A 25,509-nucleotide genomic window follows, 5' to 3' on the forward strand; every position below is an offset into this window, starting at 1 on the left:
TTGGCGTAGGTAAACAGGACAAGCCCTAATACCTGCAGATCTCATCGTCATGGAGGGAAGAATATCAGCCACGCTCATAGGCGCAGGGGTTAGCAATGGTGTTGAGGAGACTGATGATTTCACCAAAGTTGTGGTGGCTTTTACAGTGCTAGAAATGTGCTAATCCAAACTGAATGTTTGTTGCAAAAATACCTGTTAGTTCAAACGCAAGCTTGTACTCAGTCTCACAAAAATGTGACTGGCACTGTTTCTGTTTCCAGGACACAGAAAGGATATAGGAGAGTGAAGTGGTCCACGTTAAACACTGGACAAGAGGCAGAGTTGGAGTTAAAACCAAGATCTTCTATGTTCCAGGCAGTGGCCTTCTGCTAGGCTATTTTAGCTTTCATATCTGTATGTTCCCATCTTTAAGCAGCAAAGCAATCCATGTGAACATAAAAAAAAGCACCTTCCTTATATGAAAGTTCATAACAGCCCGGGGCACTCAGCACTCTTGAGACATAATTATGCTCTGCACTGTTGCTAACTCTTTAAGATTTTAATTATTTTGAAAACACATCTGTAACAGCATATACAAGAGCAACAGGGTATCAATAACAATAAAGTTGTGTTGTGTTCTTGGTATAAACTCTTTGGTTTGGGGTTTATGATTTATGTGTTCTGGAACTGGATTATTGCCTCATAAAACAATGCAGCAGCCTTTTCTCATTTAGTTAGCCATCCATTTTTATTAGGGTGCTCTATAGAATGCCTGCAATAATATTATAAAGGTGCAGAAGGTTCGTTATTTCACAACAAGCGGCTAGCCAAGACCATTATTATTTTTACAACAGCCGGGCTTGCTATTGAAATATAGTTTTGATTATAACCTTTTTTTTCCTCCTCCTTCTTTCTCTTTTCTCTACCAAAAGCGGTGATGTGCAATTGTTCCTTTTCAGATTGCTTTTCCACTGCCCCACAAACATGTCATTTTCAGGGAAATGGATGGATTATAATGGGAACAGATCAGTGATAATGCGTTACTGGAATACAGCCATCCCCGAGAGAGCTTATAATAATAATATCCAGTCTTCCTAAGCTTTAAAATCTGCAGTTTGGACAGCCTATAGTTCTAATATGGAATCTAGTTCTGAATTTTCCCTGCACTTACAATTCTTTGATGCTCAGTTATTGTTTGGGCTCTCCCCTCCCTGTCACGTTGCCGTGACAACTGCCTTGCATAAAATCCAGCCCTCAGACAATACAGCCACTGCTTTAGAGAGGGGCTTCGGGCTCATAAAAGTTGAAATTGTTGCTCAAAGAGATTACTGGAGATTAATGACTCTGCTCTGAGCACCGCAGAGCAAATTTCCGAAAATCATGGTAATTGAATAAAAAATATATGCAGGTGATACATTCTCCGAGTCAGGAGTGTTGGCACCTTCTCGGAGTGGTGGAGTTACTGTAAATCTGTAGTTAAAACATCTGTGGGTATTATTCCTCCATATAGTTTCTTTATGCTAAATAGCTACGGTGTTTAATTAGCTGTGGTGCTTTTCCTTCGTCCGTTCTGTGGCTGTAAATTGAACATACTGACCAGGGCATGCTGGAGCGGGTTGGCTTGTCCTGGGCTGGTGCTGTGTGCCGTACTGGTTCAGCCTAATGGCCCTGTTGATGAGACCAGTGCTCCGTTTCCTGCCACCGGCCTGTTGTAATTTCATGGGCACATTACTGCTCGTAAGGAAAATGAACACAGAGCTGCAAATTGCTTGTGCTGAATCACGAAACAGGACTTGTTTCATGAGCCCGTTAAGCACATGCCCCTAATGTTAAGCATATGCTGTGCTCTGCTCAACAGGAATAGAGTTAGCACTGGCTTGAGGTTAAGTATGTTTTTTAAAGTCCTGCACTGGTTTGAGGGTCTTAAGAGTTGTGAACCTCACTGGGACGATGAATTAAATACATTGATTATATTTGCAAAAGTGTTAGCTATTTTCATATTCCGTAATAACATCCTTAATATTACATGCCATGTTACTTGTAACCAGCTGTCATGCAGCAGGATTTAAAATGATCTTAACAGGAGTCAAGGAAAGGCAATTTGTCTTCCCCAAAGACAATAGTACACCGTTGGTTTAGAGTTTGCTTCCCTCTGAAGGTGAGCTGTACTCCTCAGGATAGGCTCCAGAATCACATCTGTTTGAGAGCAGTATATTACAACCTTATGTTGCTAAAATCAGAAGAAACATGTGTACTAGGAAAAGCCTAGCTTAGGAAAAAATCTCATGTATTCTGAGGGGATAAAAATATTAATCCAAACCAGATGCACAAAGGCTAGGGCCATCTTTGTTCACTATAGCAGATCTTTCAAAATCTGTTTCATGTAGGGGCTGTCTGCCACTAAGATCTCTGTTTGTGCCCATCAAGAATCCTTCAAGTACAAGGAATTAATGACAAACTCAGAAAGCGTCCACGCTGCCAAGCAAAGAAGAAATACATGCAGTCTGAAAGGCAACAGTAGTTCATTTTGAGATCTAAACCTGTTTTTAAATTAGCTGTTTGTATGTTAACTTCCTCAAATCAGCAGCTTAGCCATCTGTTTCAGTTAATTAGTTAGCCTTTGGCTGAAGTTTAATCATTGTAGGAACAAGAGGTAGGGGAATTAGTAGTCCTAAAGGGTTCACAGGGACTATGCCCATGAGATTGAATTTACCATCAAGCCTCAGTGCTTAAATAAAGGGTGTACTTGCGTTGCTGCACAGGGTAAAATCCCTGCCGGGACCAGCGTGCTGGTGCGGATGCGCAGGTGTAGTGAAACCTATTTCAGTGCTCCTTGAAGATTCTCGGGTTTTGTTTCCATAGCCAGGATGTGATCCTCTTTGAGGACTGCTAGATTCTCCCTCGAAGCAGTGAGAATAGCAATGATAATAAATAAATTTGGCCCTGCGCATTTGCTAACCTGGTGTTCATGGCTGAACTACTCTGGCCTTCTCCTGTTTGGTGAGCTGTATGCTTGGGGTAAATTGTAGCAAAAACCGACGAAGCGTTCAGGCAGCTGGGCCAGCCTTTTCCATTGGTGTTATTTCATGTCAATTGCTGCAAATTAGACACATATAAAATTTATAATGTGTGGGTGCCTGTGCACAGAAATTTAGCTTCTTCAGTATTTACAGAACATAAAACAGTCCTCCTTGTTTAAGGCTAGGATGAACGTTTCTGTCACATTAGGAAGGAAACCTTATTTCATTCTGCAGCTGCTATCTAAACATTACGAGATCTCTTTTTAATCTTCGGCAAAGTTCAAAACAAGATGTTTCAAACATCTGCTAACTATTAGGGGCTATGCCTGCTAGTAGAGGTAATAAATTATAGCCAAGAAGAGAATCAAATGTCTTAATAGTGTTTTTTGTTCATTGCTTCAAAGTTTGTCCTCTTTCAGTGTTATCTGTTCTCTTTTTTAGCATGGTAGTCAACATGCCTGCAAAGAACATTGTGCTGTGGGTGAGGTGGGTGGGATGAGGGTGACACCCTCTATTTTAAGTTAGGGGAAAAACAACAAACAACTTGGCTTCTCTTTTCCAGAGCAGAGAGAAATTGAAATCAATCACAAAAACTCACCCTCTGTGCTACGTGCCAAAAACAAGATGGGTGGTTCTAGCAGAATATGGGAGAGAGGGCATTTCGGTTTCCTCCAAAGGGGAGATAACAGATCAGCTTTCTCATTTGTCATGGAAACCTTTTGTCAACCCAGTAACAATGACGTCAAGGTGGCAGTGGTACGGAGACAGGGTTAGCTAATATAGCACACACCTGTTGAACTGCCAGAGGGGAAGGTATGTTGGCTTTTACAATTTCCAACTTGGGGTGAAGGTTTAGAAAGTGTTATTCAAGTCCCAGGGCAGTTTTCCTGAGCTGTAGCAGATCCATTCTGTGAGCAGGTGGTTCTGGAGCTTTCACTCACGAAGAAATCCAGCTAAGAGGCATTTGCTCGAGCAATGCCATTCTACAGACCCTCCTAGTTTGGGTATCCTTTTGGAGGGTGGTGAGATCTGACTTGTACCTCAGAAGAACACCAAATTCCTTCAGTGTATTTGTTTTGCTTGAGAGTAAAGGTTTTGCTAGTGTTTACCAAAGGAGCTTCTTAGAAACACTTCTATAAAAAGGGGAAACCAAACCTATATTTATTACGCCACATCTATAGGTGTAGATGTATAGCAATAAGCTGTAGCCCATTTTTGGAATGACTGTTTTCCTGCCAATTTTTTACTGTAATGTTTTCATGTTTAGTGTTGTTGACTGGCTGCATTTTCTTTTTGTAAAGTGAGATTAGATTGCTTTTTCACTTCATTCAGTGTTGCTTTTGTGACTGCCTTCCCGGTTTTAGAAATTAAAAAAATGCTTTACCAATTTATTTAAAAAATAAGCTTACCTCTTTTCACAAGAAAAATGTGTTAACGGGGAAAGCAGTCTCTTTTTGATGGACTGTTCATGTTTACCAGCAAAATGATAGATGATGTGTTTGCAAAAGACTTTGAATCAGTTAAAGAATTGCACTGTGTCAATAGTTGATGCAGTTTCTGTTACCATGGCTAAAACATGAATTTACATTAGTTGCATTTCTTGTCTATGGTAACACATGATAATTCTAATAAATTAAAGTGTGCCCTTGTTGCTAAACAATATGCATGAAACTGAATATTTCCTATCATATAATTTGTAAGAGGAGAAGAAAAGCTTATGATATGGATGATGATTCAAATTATATTGGGTTGCAAAGTGGAATTAAGGCTGAGAAAAAGAATGGCTTAAAATGACATAGGGTGATCAGAAAAGGAAAATGGAGTCAGCCAATGTAAATGCCATTTACTATACAAATAGCAACCAAACATATATAGCAGAGCCAGCAAGTTGTAGAAATCTTTGCAAGAGAGAACCATCTGGGATTGTAATTTTCCAAATAGCCAACGAATTAAGATAAGTGTTCAACTGATAACCCATGGCATCCTAATAGAGACAGATGATGTGAAATGGCTGCCAAGTTTCAAGGAGGTAGAAAAAAAAAATGGGTGGTAAATATTTTGGTTTGGTAAAAGATGAAGTTGTCCTTCATGTGAAAGGAATAAGGTTTAGCTACATGAGCACTTAGTGCCATGGTCTAGTTGACATGATGGTGTCAGGGCAATGGTTGAACTCAATGATCCCAGAGGTCTCTTCCAACCTGATTGATTCTGTGATTCTGTGATACTATTGCTGTTGTGGTGAATATGCATAATTACTCTGGAAATATCTACATAGATCTATAATTCCCTTTGGCTTCAGTTTGGCAAATGTTGTACACTCCTCTATTTTTTTTTAAACTCCTGACTGGTGGTTTCAGCCTTACAGAAAGATATTTTGTGTGATCTAAAGTCTCTGTAGTATCATTAAATTTTACTTGGGGACTATGTGGCTGGAAGACAAGAAAAAGGCTTTATAGACATTCTTGAAATAAGACTCAAAGTTCTTTCTACCACTGATAGGGAAACTGAGACATCGCAAAATGTACGGTCTAGTTTTGCAGGTGCTCCTTTTGCCTCCATCATCGATATCCATGAGATATGACTGCGGTCTCTATAATGAAGTTGCCACGTGCTCGGTGTAGCACAGAGAGGAGAAACAGAGACTGGGGGATAGAACAAAGTCTTTTATTTCTCAGTGACCCACATCCCTCTCTCCAGACATAAAATAGCATCCACCCCATACGGATACTGCAGAATCATGTGATCAAATGGTCTCACCAAATACTTAAATGCTTCTCCATATTTATGGACTGCTCCTTGTTTTGTCCTGATTGCAAGTACTCACATCAGTCCTGACTCACAAAAGAACACAATTTACAATTTAAGTCCTATCAATTTTTACTGAGCTTGTGCATATGTGTGGGTGCTCTCCTGAATCAGACCTGCAGTGGGTGCCTCTTGCATCAAATTCTTTAAATTCAGGGGAGGAGCATGAGACATTTGTTAGGGTACTGAAGTATCTGTTTGCCCCTCTACTTTTCTTTCAAGTTTTCTGTGCAAAACTGTCTCTCCAGATCCTGCAATTTAGGGATTTTTTTTTTAAAACGGAGAAGAATTTTGGCAAAAAACATTATCCTGATTTTTTTTCTCAGCCATCTCCTTTTCTTTAAAGCTCATCTAGCTGGAAAGTGGATGAAAAGTCGGTACTGCTCCAGCTGACAGAGCACTCTTCACTTTTTGAGACCAGCAAACTCCAGGAGTTTTTTAAAACTTTTAAGATTTGGCCATTTGATTGATATTTACTCTATCCAACATTAGGCATTAAAAGCAGGTTACCTGCAATGCCAGGGAAGGGGCCTGTCTCAGAGGACCGCCGCATCTCCTGCTCCCCATCCCCAACAGCTGTAGGCCAACTCTCAGGACTCAGGAACCACAACTGTCCCCTGCTGCCCCTGCCCTCCGTGGGGAGCAGCCCGGGTCCCCGACCCAGCAGGAGCAGGGCAGTGGGGCAGGCTGTCCCTGGGGAGCCCAGGAGAGCAGGAGATGGCTTGCTGCTGCAGTTGGACGGTGATACTGTGGTGGCCAAAAACCTCTGCCTGTCTGCCAAGAACTGGCCTGCCTCTCAGTCCAGTTTCCCCTGAGTTCCTCTGTTTTCTGCTGGGACTTTTCAGACTCTCTTTGCATTTTTCCCATGCCCCAATGGTGCATATTATGAAGGAAAATACCTTTGATATAGAAAAGAGGTGAATTAATTTATCTGCACCTTAGATCAATCCAGACATTAGTTATGGTACAATACAAACCAATGTGATAAACAGTCCTTTTTTTGCTCAAGGGACAGAAAAAGGAATCAGAAAGAAGAGAAGGAAACAATGCAGGCTGTGCTAAGTTACGTACGTGCTCTTAATAGGGTCACTACTTGCTAAGGCCATGCGTGCAAACCCTGAGAATGAAAGAAAGATGTTTTACATTGTGCTTTCATAATTTTCTTGCAGAAAATTATCATTGAAAGAGCCACTAGCTCATAATTATGGTGCTATGTGTGGTGATGCAACAGTAAAATCCCTTTCACGCAGTAAAGGCTAAGTTCATTCTCTTTTAGTTCAAGCATGTTTTCCATCCACTTAGGACTCCTTCTGGCAACCAGAGCATTTCAGCAGTTTTTTCTTTAGATTGGGTAGTGGTTAATAAGGTATGGACAGACAGCTCTGCTACTGTATTGCCTGGAATAGAGGAAACTGCTTACTTACTATTTATCATTATCATTCTTGTCCAAAATGTGCTCACACTTTATGAAAGGAAACAGATGCTTATGCCAAAAATCTTACCACATAAATGAAGAAATAATGAATTAGTGAAATGAAATTTATTAAGGGAACACAATTCTGTGACTGGAAAAGGAGATATTCAGCCAAGGAAGTGTCCTGTTGGCTATTCAAGTTAAGTAGGTGCAATTAATATAATGTTAATACCGTACAAACACATGTACGGAGGGTAGGCTGTGGATGTTAAGAGTAATAGTGGAGTTTAAGAAAAGGTTAATCCTTTCTTTCCTCATTTTAGGGTTCTCCAATATGCAGTTTGGGAAACTTATCTCCAAGTGAATCAAGGTTTTGGATGTGAATTGCGCAGTTTCATTACAAGTGCTGGTCAGCACTGAGGGCTTTTTATTGACCTGTTAGTTACTACTGCTGGTATTCACCATCTTCCCTTGTCCAACCCCAGGCCCTCATTTTGTCACCTGTCCTCCATCTCTGCAGCCCCAGTTCTGCCACAGCCCTGTGCTTTTCCCATGCCTACACTCCATGCATGGGCTTTGGTTGTCCCTCTCGTCTGCAGCTAGGATGCCACGAAATCCCTTGCTATTCCAGCTGAAACAAAGCAAGTCAGATCCACTGTCAAACTCTATGAATTCACTGTCTTTCTGCAATAGGATTTCTTACACAGTTTATCTTTATTTCCCAATTGCTAGCAAAAGGCCAAGTGTAGTTCCCCTGAGCACATATCTTTATATCTGCCAATTATAAGGATAAGATATTTAGTCTAGGATTTTCAAAAGAAACCCAAAGGAAGTAAATGTTCAATTCACACTGAACTTCACTGACTTCAGGCTCTACCCCTCCTCTGTGCCTCTGAAATCCCCAGCAGTAGCTCTCCAATTAAGCTGCCCTGAACACATCCTCCACATGGCTTTAGAGCCTCACTGAATATGGTAATGTCAAACTTTAAGTGCATTTGGATCTCATGCTGAGAATTTTACACTTGTCTACCAAAATCTTTTGTTTATCCTGGACACAGTTGCATTTCACACTGTTAAATACCCTGAGAGTGTTTTAAGCTCAGTTCATGTCACCTTCCTCTGCATGTGTTGTGTGCAGAAGAGAAATGTGATTTTGGGGAACTAAAGAACACGTGCGTGAGTGTTGTGGGTAAACGTAGACATCTGTCTTTGAAAATTGAGGCCTCTGTATTGATCAAACTGAGTCTAGCAAGAACAGAAACGAATGTATTTGTTGGGAACTATTTGCATATAACAGTGATTGCACAGGACAGAGTATTTTATCTGAAGTGTCTTCAGTGAAAGAAATGAAGCAGGAGCTGGGAATGTACTTATCAATAGACCTTATTGTTCTGCTCATCCTTTGATAAATGAACATAGCAAGTTCTTTCAGACTCCCCTCAATCTTCTGCTTGTTTGTGCTGGACTTCATTGATCCATATTTAGCTCTCCTTGATAATGTGACATGACAGCAAATGTAAAAGGCAAAGTCAACGAGCATTTCCTTTCAATTGAAACAAAGCAAGTCAGATCGACTATCAAGCTCTTTGGATTTATATTCTTGTTTGAAATAGAATTTATTACCTTGTTAGAAACTAAAACAAAACACAAAAAAAATGTGCAACCATTTTTTGTTATTGTAGTTAAAGGAGAACAATTTTATGGGAGGCGTGTCCTCTGGGCATGCTCCAGTCAACTCTGTCAAACAGAGAGGCCAAGAGCGATAACATTCAAAATCTGCAGCTGCTGGTTCCTTTAGGAGTCACATTACAGTAGTACAAGCAACGGTCTGTCATTTTAAAAAGGGAAGCATACAACTGCAGCCAAAGGCCTTTCAACGCTATTTTAGGTAAGCTGATCTGCATAAAGACCATTGTAATCTCTTGTGCTGCTCAGGTTTTAGGCGATATTTTTGTTTCATAATGCTGTTTCTGTGTCCACTGAAAACATCTGCTTAGATGTGCCAGGCTCAATCGTGCACCCTGTTACATCACTTGGCAAATGAGGTCACCTCAAGTAAATAGCAGTATTATGGAGAGGAGAATGAAAGCCCCAAGATTTAACTGTTAGGATGCAAGCTGCAACCCATCGTGATGGCTGAAAGTGATGCAGCAATGCTGAAAAGGCTCAGTGGCTGCAGTGGATGAGCCAAGCAATAGGGAGGACTCAAACACAAGTAATCATGTCTCTCAAGATCCTTTTTCCACAGTGCCAAACACTGACCGAGGGCATGGGCATGCAGATGTTGTGCAAACTCTCCTGCTCAGAGTCAGCATTGCTTCATGTGGAGTCATCCCTGCAGCCTATGTGTAGCAGCAGTAGTGTGTTTTCACATGGTCATTAATTCACATGGTGATTCACTAAGCTGGAGCATATTGTTAAGATGAGACTTTAATATAACAACAAGCAAACTACAGGTATTAGAGAAAACAGCTTGGGAGAGAGGGAGAAGGGTCTGTGGGATTGCCTGGCTGCCTCCAACCGCTACCAGACTAACTGCAACCACCTCACCCAAACAGGGTCCAGAGCTTGCACCGCAGCCCCAATCTCCTGAAGTATGCTTAAAATGTACCAGGAGGATTACGGCTTTCAACTGATGAAAATTCACGGGCTCTATTGGGTGCGATAGAAGTAGGCACTAGACAGCCAGGCTGTGCTGAACCCAGCCGTGTGCCCACTGTGGTGCTGGGGCAGGGCGATGCCCTCAGCCATCACACCTTCATTCAGCCTGAGGCCTGCCTGGCACCCAGCGCTGTCTAACAATCTTGTTAGGAAAATGTGCCAGCTGGGACCAGGTCTTCCTTCAGCAGCTTGGGTATGAATGCCACTCACTGTCGTCATCCTTCTCGATGCATTTTCTGTCATCTCAAATCTACATTTCCCTTTATGTTCTGTTGGACCAACCGACTACTGAAAACCATTGAAAGCAACTTATCCAAATCCACCTTCGAGTTAGTTTTGGGCCCGAGGCCCTGATTTATAGTAACAGGACCTAGGGACCAACAATAAAAAAGAAAAATAGCAGCTATTAAATCTGTAAAAAGGAAACGACTTGGAAAAGGAGAGGGATGCCAAGCTAGCCTCTCCAGCAATGGGCAGGGGGGAGTCAGACTTACAGGACCATATGGCTTAAACATAGTTTGAATAATCCCCTCCAATTAAAAATAAAGCCAGTTTTATATAAAACATCTGTTCTGTGACTTCAACAATTTGGGAAAAAAAACCATCAGGGGATACTTTTAAGTCCTTCATCGTGTTTTTGGTTTCTCTGTTCAGATCCTTACCCATATTGAGAAGCCAATATCCCTGAAGGAGGAGTGTTGTGGTTTCCTATGATGCTACCAAGCATCAGTGCAGGCTTTTGCATTTCTGTGTGCTGGGCTCCCCATCTATGCTGCCTTCAGATATCCAACCTTCATTGCAAAGGTGCGTGTGTTTTAGGAGAGCCCAGAGCACCCGAGGCAGGCCAGCGAAGATCAGCAGAGGGTCTTCAGTGAAGGGGCAGCGCTGGGGCTGAGCTGAGACACAGGAAGGCAGATCCTCCCACCAGCCCTGTGTGCTGCTCTCTAACAGTGCTGGGAGCTGGGCATGGCTGTCCGCCGGAGAGGGTATCTATCTAATGTAATCAGGCTTATATGTATCTAAAACACAGTGGTACTTAGCCACTAAATCCTGATTCCTGCACGTTAGCAGAGGTAAAGAAGAGACCACAAAATTATCCCTTTTCTGCCTTCACACAAACCCTTCTTACAGCAGGACCATAACAAGAAAACATAGCTTTGAAGCTATCTACAACTGCTTGTCTTAGAAATGTCTGGGTTTTATTTGACAAGGGAGACTTGTTGCAGGTATTGTTTGAAATTATATCACTTTTCATAACTCCATTAGAAGTGTAACTGTGCAGACAGCAACATACCTGTCTAAAATAATTATCTAGATTACAAAGGAAGTACAATCTGGGGATATGTGTATCAAGCAAATTTGATCCAGTGCGCAAACTGAGTTTTGCTTTGTTCTAAAGCATCCCTAGGGTGATCGTATTGTGCTTTTCCTCTGAATATCATTTGCTTCCTTCTCAAGAGGACAACTGATTGTTGTGAGCCATTGTTCCTAGTTCTTCAGGTAACTATTTTTATTTCAATGTAATTTAAAAGCAGAGGTAGTTAATCAGGGACCTGTAGGTCCCAATCATTCCCTGATGTTGACATCAGGGAAGCTGTAGATTCTCTGCTGACAAGCAAATAGCGGGGGTCATACCCAGCTGGGAACACTGTCTGATTGGGGAACAGGGCTACTGGAACATTGTTTGATTCCTCCCTTCTCAAAACTCTGGCCAGGGCAGAACACCCTGGTTATCACACAGAATCACAGAATGTTAGGGATTGGAAGGGACCTCGAAAGATCATCTAGTCCAATCCCCCTGCCGGAGCAGGATTGCCTAGACCATATCACACAGGAACGCGTCCAGGCAGGTTTTGAATGTCTCCAGAGAAGGAGACTCCACAACCTCTCTGGGCAGCCTGTTCCAGTGTTCGGTCACCCTCACCGTAAAGAAGTTTTTCCTCATATTTATGTGGAACCTCCTGTGCTCCAGCTTGCACCCATTGCCCCTTGTCCTGTCAAGGGATGTCACTGAGAAGAGCCTGGCTCCATCCTCATGACACTTGCCCTTTACATATTTAAAAACATTAATGAGGTCACCCCTCAGTCTCCTCTTCTCTAAGCTAAAGAGACCCAGCTCCCTCAGCCTCTTCTCATAAGGGAGATGTTCCACCCCCTTAATCATCTTCGTGGCTCTGTGCTGGACTCTCTCTAGCAGTTCCCTGTCCTTCTTGAACTGAGGGGCCCAGAACTGGACACAATATTGCAGATGCGGCCTCACCAGGGCAGAGTAGAGGGGGAGGAGAACCTCTCTTGACCTGCTAACCACACCCCTTCTAATACACCCCAGGATGCCATTGGCCTTCTTGGCCACAAGGGCACACTGCTGGCTCATGGTCATCCTGCTGTCCACTGGGACCCCCAGGTCCCTTTCCCCTATGCTGGTCTCCAACAGGTCTGCCCCCAACTTGTACTGGTACATAGGGTTGTTCTTGCCCAGATGCAGGACTCTACACTTGCCCTTGTTATATTTCATAAACAAAGTGGGTTAGATAAAGACAGATGTGCACAGTGCCCACGCTTTGCCCTTGGAAAGTGTGCTTTGCCCTTGTCTTTCTAAAGCTTCTGTTGGACTTGAATTCTCCTTCTCCAATGGTACCAGGTATGCGATGCAGACAACTCGGTTTCTATTTTAAACTCATCAGCTGTGTAGACCTATTACTGTGCACCCTTCACCTGTGCTGTTTGTACCTTGTTTCTCAAAGCTCCTGGCCAGAATACATGATCAGATTTTGTGTACTTGCTAGCAGTGTCTTGGGAACTGATGTCTGATGAATCATCTGTTGACTGAAACCCCTGGCCTCCCGGGTCAAGACTGTCTGCTTTGCTCAGACTGTGCTGGACATACGAAAGAAAGCACCTGGTCAGTACTCCTGATTTCAGTCTATCCTTGTGCTTTTATTAACCTTGGGTGAGTTTTAAACATCTTGTGGCTGTGAAATATAGCAGGTGGGGATTACCTTGGAGGATTTCAGCCATCTGCCTTTCTCACCTTCTGCAACACTGGTTGCAAAGGGATTTGGAGCCAGTTGTGCTGGCTCTGTGTCACTGAGGAAACACAGATTATATCTGCTCCATTTTGTGCTTCTCCAGGGAAGGGAAAGGAATGGAATTTGGGTACCAGCTCTGTGAGCCAAATGCCATGAGAAAACCTTCAATCTTATAGGATCAAACACAGACTGACGCTCTGGTTCAATTCATTGGGTGAAACAAAGTGAGTCTGGTCGTCTTTATCTTCAAAAGCATTTTTTATAGTTGGATGTGCAGTTTAATTTGCGTCGACTTTCGTCTTACTTTCTGGAAAAAAGGCTCCAGAAATAATTCAGACAGCTTCGTTCAAGCTGTTCTGCAGATGTCAGCATATGCCAGAGTCCAAAATTCAGCACAAATCAGGATATGGTCGTCTAGTTGGGACTCCAGCAAGAGGTGCTGGACAGGAAAGATATGTGCTATTTGAGACCATAACACCAGATTTCCTTTCCGTTAGCATATTTATATGTCCCACATGCCATCTCTGTCTCTTTTTCCCGCTGTGGAATAACTTATTGTCTCTTGATTTATTGAATGCTGCACATCCAGATGCCTCTGTTGTTATCTCCTCACTGAGAGGAGCAAAGTTGGTACATTTGGGCTACAGGGCTGTCACCATGATCCCAGCCATGTGTTTAACTAATTGCTTAAATATAAAGAGACCTCCTGGTGAAGCTCAGGCAGTGTTCATCTTTGGTCAGCAAAACAGAAAGGGTGGGAAGCACCAACTCCTTCTTACTGGAAGATGGGTAGAGGGGCCTGAGGACCAAGGAAGACTCAGAGATGAGCCAGGTATTCTCCACCGAATTTCTGGTTCTGAACTCAATCTGAAGCAATTCTGCTGACTGTAACAGGTTATCTCTGGTTCAGCTCATAGCTCCTGAAGTACAGTCCGTCCCCATAGAAACACCTCCGTACCGATGCAAAGAAGCATTCACCAGAATTGACAGGGCACTCAGCTCAGCTCAGCGTCCTTTAGAGCTGTAGAGACTTTAGAGGGAGGAACATGGGTGACTCGGTGTTTGCACTCCAAGCAGAGCCTGTTACAAAGTAAGAACACTAAAGCAATTTTCTGGTACTGAAATTCCTCAAAGGCTTCTTCTGAACTTGATCTCTCTCTCTAACCTCCCAGTAAAAAGAAAATCTCTACAAAATTATAGAAATTTTCACAAAGAACTCTGTGGGGGATAAGATTTCTCATGCCCGTCCCCCAGCTAGAGTGACAGCTCCTGGATCTGTTTCAGTGCAGACAGAATCAACGCCTAAGCGGTCTTATTCACTTTTTTTAATCTCTTGATAAGAATGCAAATGCCATTCTTGCTCCCACTGCCTCTCTCAGCCTCTTGAAAGAGGCTGTTTATGGTGACTAAATGCTTCTCTCCAAAACTGGCTGTCATCCAAAACCAGATGGGCAGAAAGCCTAAGAGCAACAGAAAACTAGCAATTTATATTAGGACACAGTGCTGCACCACACAGAATGCTTTGTTTAAACTAACAGAGCTCTGTGTCCTGTTGAATATATGTAAATAACCAGCTAGTGTGGATTTCTACAACGATGTTGGCATATTTCAAAATACTTAAATACTCTGAGCAGCTCTTCTGACCCTGATAGATTCATTCTCTGTTGCTGATTCTTCGAAAATCAGATGTTGGCTTGAGATTTGTACTGCAGAGCCAACAACTTCTTACCTACCCGAAATATACTGGGTTTTACCTCCATCTGCAGATGCTGTGCACTGCTGATTCTGCTTCTGAATATGATTTTATGATTGAAAAATATACTGAAGGGGAAATGGAAGCATTTTAGGAGCAGAAAAAGGAAAAGGAGATAAATATGAACAAATGATACAGCAATTTTAGTAACAGAGTACGCTGGATAATTTAGTATAGTGCATTGGGCTGGGCATGGTTCTTTATATTTTAATCTATTTTAAATAGCTTAATATTGCATGAGAAGGTAGTCGTGTGTTATGTACTGACAGCATTTTTGGCAGTCGCGAGCCCTTAGGCCGGACAAATGACAGTCTATAGGCTTTGGCAAAGGTACGGCAGCTTGAGCTTACTGCATTTTCGGGCAGTGTGACACGCAAAAGGAGTTGATGCAGAGGTGAGAGACAGGTATAATGCACTGACATTGATTCTCCTGTTCTCTGTTACTACTCAGTTGTGAGAAGGGTCTGACCAAACCATAGGCATATTTGGAAATGGGGAACGCCAGGTATAACTGATCTGTGTACTTCACTTGGCAGTGAGTGGTGACTGGCAATGAGATTGCTTGAGCTGTAGCCATTCCTCAGCATCCAGCCCAGGGATTCAAAAACAGCTCGGAGCCAAAGGAACCACTCAGGCACACACAGCATCTGCCCCAGGGCTGTCTGGCAGGAGATAGCAGCATCAAAACCCTGGCTGTGGTCCAGCTCACAGGGTCTCCCATGAGCATCAAATGTAGTTCCCTGAGGGAATAGGCAGACAGGTTGTCTGTTATATGCCTTCACATGTACAGACCACAGCGTGGTTCGCAAGCCTCTAACAAACTTAAGACCTTAATTACAAAAAGACTAAAACCTTAATTATGGCACTGTGCCACAGGAGAGGAGACCAAGCACACCAATATTTTGCACCCTTGCAGAAACGGACGATTGAAATGCTGTTGCATTTGCTGGGGCAGCTGGTATTTGTTCACTTATGCTGACATAGCCACCACAGTATCACTATTACCAGTTCTCTGCCTTTCAGAGCTTGGTTTCATCTTTTAGAACCAGTGGGAGATCCATTGTGATTTGAAGGATAAACCATTTAGTTACCTGTTTAAGAGTGCCTGAGGAATCCTTCTCCAGACACCTATCTCCCAAATCCCTGCTCACCCTGTTAGAGAGCTGTTCATTCCCACTTTTCTTTCAACTGGTGTGGATTTAATACTAGTTAAGATCTATTTTAGAGGGAAGGAAGGACAGCCTGTGACTTGATAGGTCTTTTCCATCTGCAGTGTAATGATAAATATGCCTCTGGTGTTCAGCCTTCCTTCCTCTGGCTGCTGCTTTGTGGCTGGAAACTAAACAGATGCAGCAGTGGCCGTGCACACACACACACACACGCACTGTGATTCAGGAAAGACCATCTCATGGTAATCCTGCACTAACTGGTACCTGCTGGTCCCTGGAGCTGAGCTGGCTCCTGCGCTTGGAGCAGCCTGGATGTCCCTGCAGCAGGATTTGTCCGTGCCTGGGATCGTTTTGGTGGCTTGCACTTCACCCTCCCATAGCTGACAGGCAGTCAGTTGGGTGTTCCCAGAAGCAAAAAGGCTCATGTAAGTCAAGACAAAACTCATTCACCAGCGTCAGTGCCTGACATAAACTGCTCACATGGGTGCACAGAGGTTAGAATATCCTGCAGTACGGAGGGGAACTTTCAGTTGCTGTGTGGCTGGGTCCCTGCCTGCACTGGTGACACAGGGCAAGCCTCTGTTCTAGCTCAGGTTTGGTCTGTTTTAGAACATTGTGATGAGAACACTTACGTGCTGAATGCACAGGATGCTTTCTAGCCCAGGCACAAGGGAACGCAGAGGATGGGAGATGGTTTGCTGGTGGCAGGCGGCATGGAGACAGGCTGCGGCTCCTGCTAGCTGCTTTCAGGACATACAGCACGTTTGCTCTGGACTGCTTGAGGCCCTCTTGCTTCCTCATTGCATTTTGCTATTTGCTTCTGCCATTGCCTTTTCTTCCTGATTTTAAGGCTATTGCTTTCTGCGTAATTCATTAGATTTGTCCGTGTGTCAGATCTTTCAGTTACGCCTTGTGCTCTGCAAAGACATGCTGCATTGTCATTTTTATTTTAATGTCTCTCACCGATCTTGTTGTACCATACACAGATTAGACTGCTGTCTGGGTTTTAAATATATCCAGTCAGTGGCTTTAATGGTGTTTTTTTATCACAGGAATAATAAAAGTGAATGTTACATGTTAAAATATGGAGACAGTTACCTGTGAAGTTCAACCTTAAGGGCATTCTCTATTTTCTTTCTCTTTCCAAACCAAATGCAATATGTGTGAGAAACCAGCAGCCCATCTGTATTCCAATTTGCATGCTCCGAGGTAGAGAGAAGCATGATGTACTTCTCTGAGGTTGGAAAATTACTCTCTAAAAACAAATTAAGTAACTAATAGCTTGAGGGATCACTTCATAGGTGAAAGGATTTCTGTCATTGGGAATCAGATGTATTTGCATTATTCCTCAGTGGCTTACAATTTGTATACATATTTGTATGATACAAGCTTTCTAGAGGCATTACTTTGCTGTGGATTAATTTGGTAAGTAAATGTTCTTTGTGGTGTGGTGGTATGTAAGACACAGAACAGGCATGGTAAGCACTTAGAAGTCCTTGGCAAAAGGAAGGAGCTCCTTTTCTGTTGTTTGTGGCCAGCACCTATAAACCTAAAATCTGTGGGCCCCCACGTGAGCTAACTTCTTGCACCTACCACCCGCACCTGTAAAAGGGAACCTGCTTAATTCCTCCTGCCAAAGAGGGGTTTTTCCCAGAAAATGTGTTATTTTAGCACCAGCTCCTCCAGCAGTGAGTTGGAACATGGGGAAACCCTGGTCCATGTTTCCATCCAGACGATGTTGGAGGAACAAGTGATATAAATTCATACAGTTTCCAGGGAGGTCAGCTCCCCCCATCACATATCAAAGGTAGGCTTCTAAAGCCGAGGGGGAGACTATCTCCCCTGCTGAGGAAGAGCTTGGTCACACCAGGCACCAAGCAGCTCCTAGAGGGGATTATTACTTCCCGTTCTCAGTATATTAAATAGCTATTTCTAATGAATCAGAGGAAAACAAGAGCTCAGGGCTAGATGGTACCTGAGGGTCATGAAGCACACCTGCCTCCCCTGGGGTAATGTTTACAGGTGTTGCCCTAACTGAAGCATCTGTTTGTATCACAGATGTTTAGTTATTTGAGGAGGTATTGACAAAGGCCTGTGACAGAGTGGTTTTAGGTTAGCTGCCCCTTGGGCTGCCCAGTGGAGGGCAGCATCGCAGGTGGGGAGTGAGGAGCTGTTTAGGGCAGCACTTCCCAGGCTGATGCTCCCTAGAAAGTACCTTGTGACTCCATTCAGCCCACACCCAGGGCTAAACAATAGCCAGTTGTTCTGTCACCCAAGACACCTCCCCAGCTGAGAAAGGGAATTGGGAAAAGGAGGGAGACTTGTGGGTTGGAATTTAAAGAGATTTAATAAAATAAGAAAACCAATATCAACACTAATACAAAAGACACAGAGTTATACTCAGCCCCTGGAGTGGTGGCAAGTCCCTCCAGGGATCACAGCCATTGAGAAGAGAGAAAAATGGAAAGAGAGCAAAGAACCCCCCCTCCCCAGCAGCTTTCCTGTTTATAGTGACCCTGACATTAATGTTACAGAATACACCTGTGGGCCAGCCTGGGGGCAGCTGCCCTGGCTTTCACTGCTGATGGCCTTGATCACCATCCCACAGCTGGCCACAAACTGAAACAAAATGGAACAGAAAAGTGATTCTGTAATTTTATCCCCACGAAACCAGGGCACCTTGTTAGTCCCAAACTTTCCCAAGTGCTGTCTTCACCAAGCCTTTTTCCCTGTGATATTTCAGGGTTGTTTCACCTTTCCTGCTTAAGCAATAAAAATGATTTATTTTTCAAAAATCAACCTGAACCATCTGAAGAATTTTTTTTTTAATATTCTGGAACATCCTCTGCCCATATCATTGGAAACGATGGGTCTTGGGATCCTGTCTGAACCAGCTCCTTCATGCCCAGACACCGCACATCACGCTTAGATATGCACTTCGAAGTCAAGCGAGAGTTAATTCTTTATAGCAAATTAGCTTGCTGTGTGATGGCAAACACGGACACCTAGTGGTACCCGAGCGCAGGGCAGGGAGGTGCTTTCAATTTATCTCTGGAAGAGAAGTACATACAGCAGTGTTTGGTTACATGTTTTCCCCTAAAAGAAGGAGAGATTTGATTATTTTCAGAGAAAATATCATAGATAGCATAATGTGGGGAAAGCAACATTTTCTTGGCAAGAAGTAGTGAAAGAATTAGGGGAAAATCATCACATTTGGTAAGATTTGTCAGTGTATTTACTAAGAAGTAATCAGGTTTTTTTTCTTGTGTCTTAAATATCTCATACCATACCAGATCAGACACCATATTGGATCAGAAAGGTTTTCTACTCCTAAATTAGTCCATAGCAAAGAAATCTCAGTAAATATTATAGCAATACCTTATTCTTACCATACTTGTGAATGTTTGCACTCCAGTTGTGGGGAGATTATGTGAGCGGGATGAATGGTGGGTTTGCTGATAAACTGCAGAGCTAGGTGCTAAACTGATCTCTTGTGCTCTTTCATCAACCCCCTGAGCTCTTTCTGCCAGGATTAATGCGAGCGCTCTGTCTGAATGGCCTCAAACAGCTGCCATGGTTTGTTTTGTTTGTTTTTTCTATTTATTTACAAATAATCTTTCAGAGAACTATTTCCTTCTTCTTCCCCAAATCTAGCATTTCGTCTACGGCAGAGACACAGGACAGGTGAGAACCAGTCCTTGTCCACTGACCCCTTTCTGTAATTGTAACTATCCCCTCTGTGAATGGGATTTCTTTCACACCTGCCTTAGACACACAAACCACTGTGCCACTGAGTGGGGAGACGGGCTGTTCCCATGGGAGTGTGCATTCGGGGCTGCTTGGGCTACGATAAGGGATTTTGAGATTGTACCAGCTGAAGAGTGAGGTCTGTAGAGATGAGTGTGCTCTCCTCAGGGGCTCCCCCATTCAAACTGATAAGCAGATCCTGGTTCTCATTGATTTCACAGAGATACTCAGCATCTTACAAAATTTCTCCCAATTCAGTTGTATTTAGAAGCTGTTACTTTAAAAAACATTTTATAATGTGCTTGGGTTAAACTTCATATCCTAAGAAATAGGGAGATTTGTGGTATTACACTGGTTTGAATCAGCTTGTACTATTCTCATCTTAATAACTTTTGAATCAGTGGACTAATTTCCATCAAATTTAACAGTGGAATAAGGATCTCAAAGGTTTCTGCATGCTTCAGGGAAGCAGGCAGCACATAGAGGAGAAAGACCCAAGAGAGCCCCTAATGACAGACAAACAGCAAGAAATCCACACTGCAGAGGAGCATTAAGAAAGGTTCCTCGCACCAGAAAAACTTAGATTTGTGCTTGCACCTTTTCAGACACCAAGAATCACCCCTGAGATCCAAATCTGTAAGAGAACAAGCTTCATTAGCTCTGCTGCTTGTGCAGTGACCTACTCTGTTTTGTTCTGCTGTGTGCACAAGCGCTTATATATCCGGTCTCTGGTTATATAGAGACTATGATTAAACAGAGACCAGTATTGTTCATCGAGAGTCGCAGGGTGTGAGGCTGAAGGAAAGCAGCAGGTTGCCAGCGCTCAGTACGGAAGTAAGACGATACATTTATTCTTAGATACAAATCCTGGAAGTCAGCATATAATCAATCACTCTGTGTTTATATATTTACACCTCTGTTTTCCATCAGAGAGCAAGGGAGGAGCTTTTCTGATCTGCCCGGTCAGGATTCCCTAGTCTCCCAAGAGGTCCCTAGAGCGAGTTTGGGAAGATGAGGGCACGTTTCTTGTCTTGCAAAAAATTTGTAGCTGTTTCCTCACTGCACTGGTGGCATGTGGGAATGTGTCTAGCTCATGCTGTAGAGGGGTGATCTGGAATTTGTCCTGCCATGAGGGCACAGCGCTGAGGCAGCCTAGGCTATTGTCAGTCTAGAAAGTCACACCAGAAACTAAAGCAAGAGAAAAAGCAAGGTTTCTGATGGACACCCACAGCTAGAAGATTCAGAGCTAGAAAATTCACCCACAGCTAGCATTCAAAAGGTTGCTGGGTGGGTAGCTTTGATTTCTCACTTCAGCACAGCAGAATCAATAAGGAGTAAAGGAAACCAGGGCCACAACATGTTGACCTTTGACAAAAGAAATGATTAACTTGGCTTCTAAGGAATACAAATCCTGTCTTTGCCAGTGTAAATATGATGCAAAGATGATTGCCTTCATCCTGCCCTCTCTAACTTCTATTCCTGTTCCTTTTTTTTTTTTTCCTGTTGAACCTGGGCAGTTGTCTGGAGGGTGTGAACTAACCGTGGTGCTCCAGGACTTCACAGCGGGCCACAGCAGCGAGCTGAGCATTCAGGTGGGGCAGACAGTGGAGCTGCTGGAGAGGCCAAGCGAAAGGCCAGGCTGGTGTTTGGTCCGGACCACGGAGCGGAGCCCGCCTCAGGAGGGTCTGGTCCCCAGCAGCGCGCTCTGCATTTCCCATTCCCGCAGCAGCGTGGAGATGGATTGCTTCTTCCCTTCAGGAAAAGGTAGGCAACAGTCTGGCAGGTTTAAGACTGTTTTGGATTTCCCCTTTTGTATCATGTAAGTGCAAAGCTGCTTGGGCTGCTCTTGCAGTCGGCATGGGTAAAAGACTGTTTAGTCATGAGTGAGTTTTGTTACCAGATCTCTGTGAATCGGCACAGCACTGGCCTAACTCCATTTCCATGAATCTATGTTTGTACGTGTGCGTCTTTTGCTGTGTGGCAATCATTCTTGTCTTGAGATTCTGGGTAAAAAAAAAAGACCTTTAAACAACAAAGGGACTGGTTTTAGTGCCTAAAAGCCTAGAGGGAGGGAAAGTCATGTGGTATATACACCCAGGGTGCCCCAAATTGTGGATATGTTATTTTATGAGTACCACAGTGTACACTAGTGCATGGTCTTTTAGTATATCCCTGCTGCCTGTCTATTATTGCAAACAAGGCACCAGTGAGTACCGGTACACTCTATTGACTCGTGAACTGGGGACTTTGGGTATAATGTCACAGCACAACGGGGAAAGATTCCTTTACAATTAACGTGCAGCAAAACACATCCCTGGTATTATCCTGAGAACTTGGGCTTCACCCGCAATGAATGGTGAAATATTGTTTGTCTCTGTGGTGTCTGTGGCCTATTTAGTTGATGTTCTGTTCTGAGCAATGTGTGTCCCACATACGGCATCCACACACCCAGGTGTAGGAGGCACCTCAGACTGATAGACCAGAACCAGTTCAGTTCAGCGTGGCCAGAGCAGGTCTCCTTTCGGCTGTGCCCCAGCTTTTGGCCATGCACAACGCAAGTAAGTTCCAGGGAGGAAACGTTCCTGTCATCCCACTCCCAACTTCAAGCCCACAACCTGAACTGGCTTTTTAAATTTTTTTTTCCCTCTACATTAAGGGAAATAGAATTTGATCCGTTCTTGTTTGAGCAAGGTAAGCTTAGTGGTTTTGTTTGTTTTGAGAGCAAGCATTGAACCCGGGCTGTAGTCCATCCTTGCTGCCTGCCTGCATTCCCACTGCAGAGGAGTGGGGCACCCCCAGGACAGAGCAGCGCAGGAGGGCCAGGGTCTGCAATCAGAGTTTCCCTTAAAGAGCCTTCTGATCCAAACCGGGGGGAGGAGAGCTCAGCTTTTCCTCTCAGATTTGATCCCCTCAGTCAGTCTCATTCAGGTAGGTGCTTCCCCCTGCCCTGCTTTGCAAGAGGGAGGAGGTGAAGTCAGTGCTGGCTGTCAGCTCTGTCTGCGGTGCAAACTCCAAACTCGTCACGCGCTTCTTAGACCCGCTGCCGCCTCTCCTCCCTGCCTCGTGCCTGGGGACTTGCCCTTCTTCTGCTGCCACAGAAGCCTGTCCTGGTCCTCAGCTGTCCTCTGAGCACTGCAGTTGCTTACATGCAAATTCAATCTGTGAATAAACAGAAGGGTAAAGCTGAAAATCAGCCTGGTCTGCATAAGAGAAGTCACTGCTTGATATGACTCATAGGAAGCCAGAGACGTGTCTGCTGGCTGCATGGTCTGAAGGACACTGTGAGACACCATTCAAACCTCATTTGAGTGCCAAAGGTTGAAGAGTTCCTCCTCAAATGAAGCAGAACAAAAAAATTGCAGTAGGCTGTGGAAAGGGAGGCAGAAAATCCCGAGGACGATGGAGACAGGGTGGTGCAGGGGCTGAGGGCTGGCAGGGGGCATGGGGACTCTACCTCCAGCATGATTGCGTGAGCTTCAGGGCACAACTACACTGCAGGTACAGTGTGATGGGCACAATGCCAGGCTGCAGCTGGTGGACCAGAGCCGACCGATGCCTGGAAGCCACCAGGCTGTGTCAGCACAGCGCCGAGCCTGCGCTAGCACGCTTTGCCTGCCTGCGGGGCAGGTTATCTCACATAACGCACTGCGACTGCTTCCAGGTAGGAGCTGGCTCTTGTCCCATCATCTCCAAACAGGTGGAGAGTGAGTCTGGGGCCGGCTGGCTCCAGCCATGGCCTTTATTTCCTTACATCTCCTTTCCCCTCGGCCTCAGTTTTCTTCCTGCACATACCAAAGCTGTATCAGGGAGCCTCAGTATTAATGGGATCTCCAGAAGTGCTGCTAGAAATAATAAAAATAACCACCCAATCCACAGTTTTGGCCAAAGTACAGCAAATAGGTTCTCCCTCTATTAGGAAAACAGGAAATTTTTTAAACTGAATGAACAGATGCTGGGAATAAAGGAAGAGGGGTAAGTTTAAAGGGGAAAATGCAGTAGTTACTGGAAGAGCCTGCTGATGACATGAGATGCTGGAAGGATTAGCTTGATAAATGGCTTCTGACTATTCAGATTCGTGTCCTTCTCTACTTCCAGTAGCATTAGGCATGGGTTGGACTCAGAATCTCTTGGTCCAGGCTTCCAAAATTTCTGGCCTTTCTCTACAACCCAGAACAAAGGCTGGCACATTTTATATCAACATCAAATGGTGTCCCCTTCTGTTTCAAGTGTGTAAACACACACAGTTGCAGAAGAGCAGGTTAGTAGCTGAATTTTGCTTGTAATTACCAAGACACATAATTCCTTGCTTCTACAAGCACTGTAATTTCAAGAACAGAAAGTATCTGTACTCAAAACTTAACATTTCTAATAATAGAATTTGCCACCTATGATAGAAACATGCAGAGTTTTGACAAGTGTTAAAACATAGTTACATCTGCTTAGTGGGAAATGGCAAATTACTGTGTTTGGTCCTGTTATGAGTTATGGTGGACTATAAATATAAATCATGTGTCTCATAGAAGCTACCTACCATCCTTGAAATGAAAGAGTAAAGAAAGTAATATGTCAGCCAACACCTGAACAGATGAAGGATTGAAAGATTTGGTGAGGTCACCAGAACATTTTGTAGAGCATCAATGCAAATCCTCATCAAACAAAAAAATAAGCCTTTTTAAAGTGCAAATATAAGAGGACAATCTGAAAGAGAACACTTCCTACCTTTTGTAATGAAATATCTTTACAGATTTCTCTTGTTGTTGATGAGTAAAAGAGCAGAGACTTTAAGGACTGGTCTCCCAGCCTTCCGTCTGACTGCTGGCTGCGTTCCTTTGGACGATACACATTTGATTTCTTCATGACTTGACTACAGCTCAGAGCCCTAGTCCTGCCTGTCCTTCCTTTCTGAAAATCTGACAGTGTTTGTAGTCACCCTCTGTAAAAAGGCAAAGAGGTCTCTGGGATTCACCTTTTGCAAGTGATTTACAGATGACTGAGTAAAAGGGACTTGTCTGCAGTCTCTGGTACTGTACTCAATTTGTGGGATGTTTTTTCTTCTAACTAGCATTCCTAGGAAGGAAAAAGAAAGACCTGTGACACTAGGAATGAAGCTCTGTTTGAACTATCCCACATGGCTAATTACAGGAAAGCTGTGACTTTTATTCCTGTCTCTTTTACCCTATAATTGAGCTCTATGGTATTAAGCTATAAATTTCAAATTAAGAGAGAAATCCACATGGATAGAAAGCAACTTAATGACCTAGCCAATATTCATTAAGCACACTGCGACAAGCATATTCCTGGTGTCAGCCTGTAAGCTTTGACTGAGTGATTCCAAATTTCAGTTTGGCCCATGAAAAATTTAGATGAAATCTTGATCTTACAACTCCTCACCCGGCATTTGCCTTGTAACATCAAAGTCACAATGTTAATTCAAAGAGTAACAAAGGCTAGTTCTTGCAGTAATTTTAAGCAACCTCCATCACCAAAGGGAAAAGAAAGCATTAAAAAAAAGGGTTTTATGGCAGTTGTTTTGGACTGATGATATGCGAAGGGGTCCCATTCAGGGCCCCAGACCAGATCCTGCTGCAGGATGCCTGTGTCTGGTACATCCTCTGGAGAGATGAGGAATATATTTTTTTAAGATGATCTGCAAACATCTTGCTGTGCAGGCAGATGGCCACTTAACAGCAGGGCTTTGGTGGCAGTGGTGGGTCCTTGTAACAGAGCAAACTGAGAAGCAGTTGGGTCTCTTCCAACTGAGAAAGGAACATAGGTCTCACAAGGTGTATGTTAGCAGGATAAACATCTCGCCTGCACTTCCCAGATGGGTCACATTGGCCCTGGTGCATCACCTGGGAGAGCATGAGACTTCCGTCAGGAGGGACAGGAATTTCGGAGCTGCTCAGGTGACAGCTTGTACATTTAGGGGGTT

The 25,509-nt window shown here is 43.7% G+C and overlaps 1 protein-coding gene across 1 annotated transcript in view; it reads left to right on the forward strand.

Annotated features, from left to right (window-relative positions):
* The window catches only part of KALRN (kalirin RhoGEF kinase), a 526,387-nt gene that overhangs the window by 402,206 nt on the left and 98,672 nt on the right, over nucleotides 1–25,509 (forward strand). Inside the window, 2 exon segments of the mRNA XM_068408148.1 lie at nucleotides 19,485–19,514; nucleotides 21,095–21,341. Of these exon segments, the coding sequence (XP_068264249.1) occupies nucleotides 19,485–19,514; nucleotides 21,095–21,341 (277 nt within the window).

Source organism: Nyctibius grandis, chromosome 9 (genome assembly GCF_013368605.1).
Source record: "Nyctibius grandis isolate bNycGra1 chromosome 9, bNycGra1.pri, whole genome shotgun sequence".
NCBI classification, from domain to species: Eukaryota; Metazoa; Chordata; class Aves; order Nyctibiiformes; family Nyctibiidae; genus Nyctibius; species Nyctibius grandis.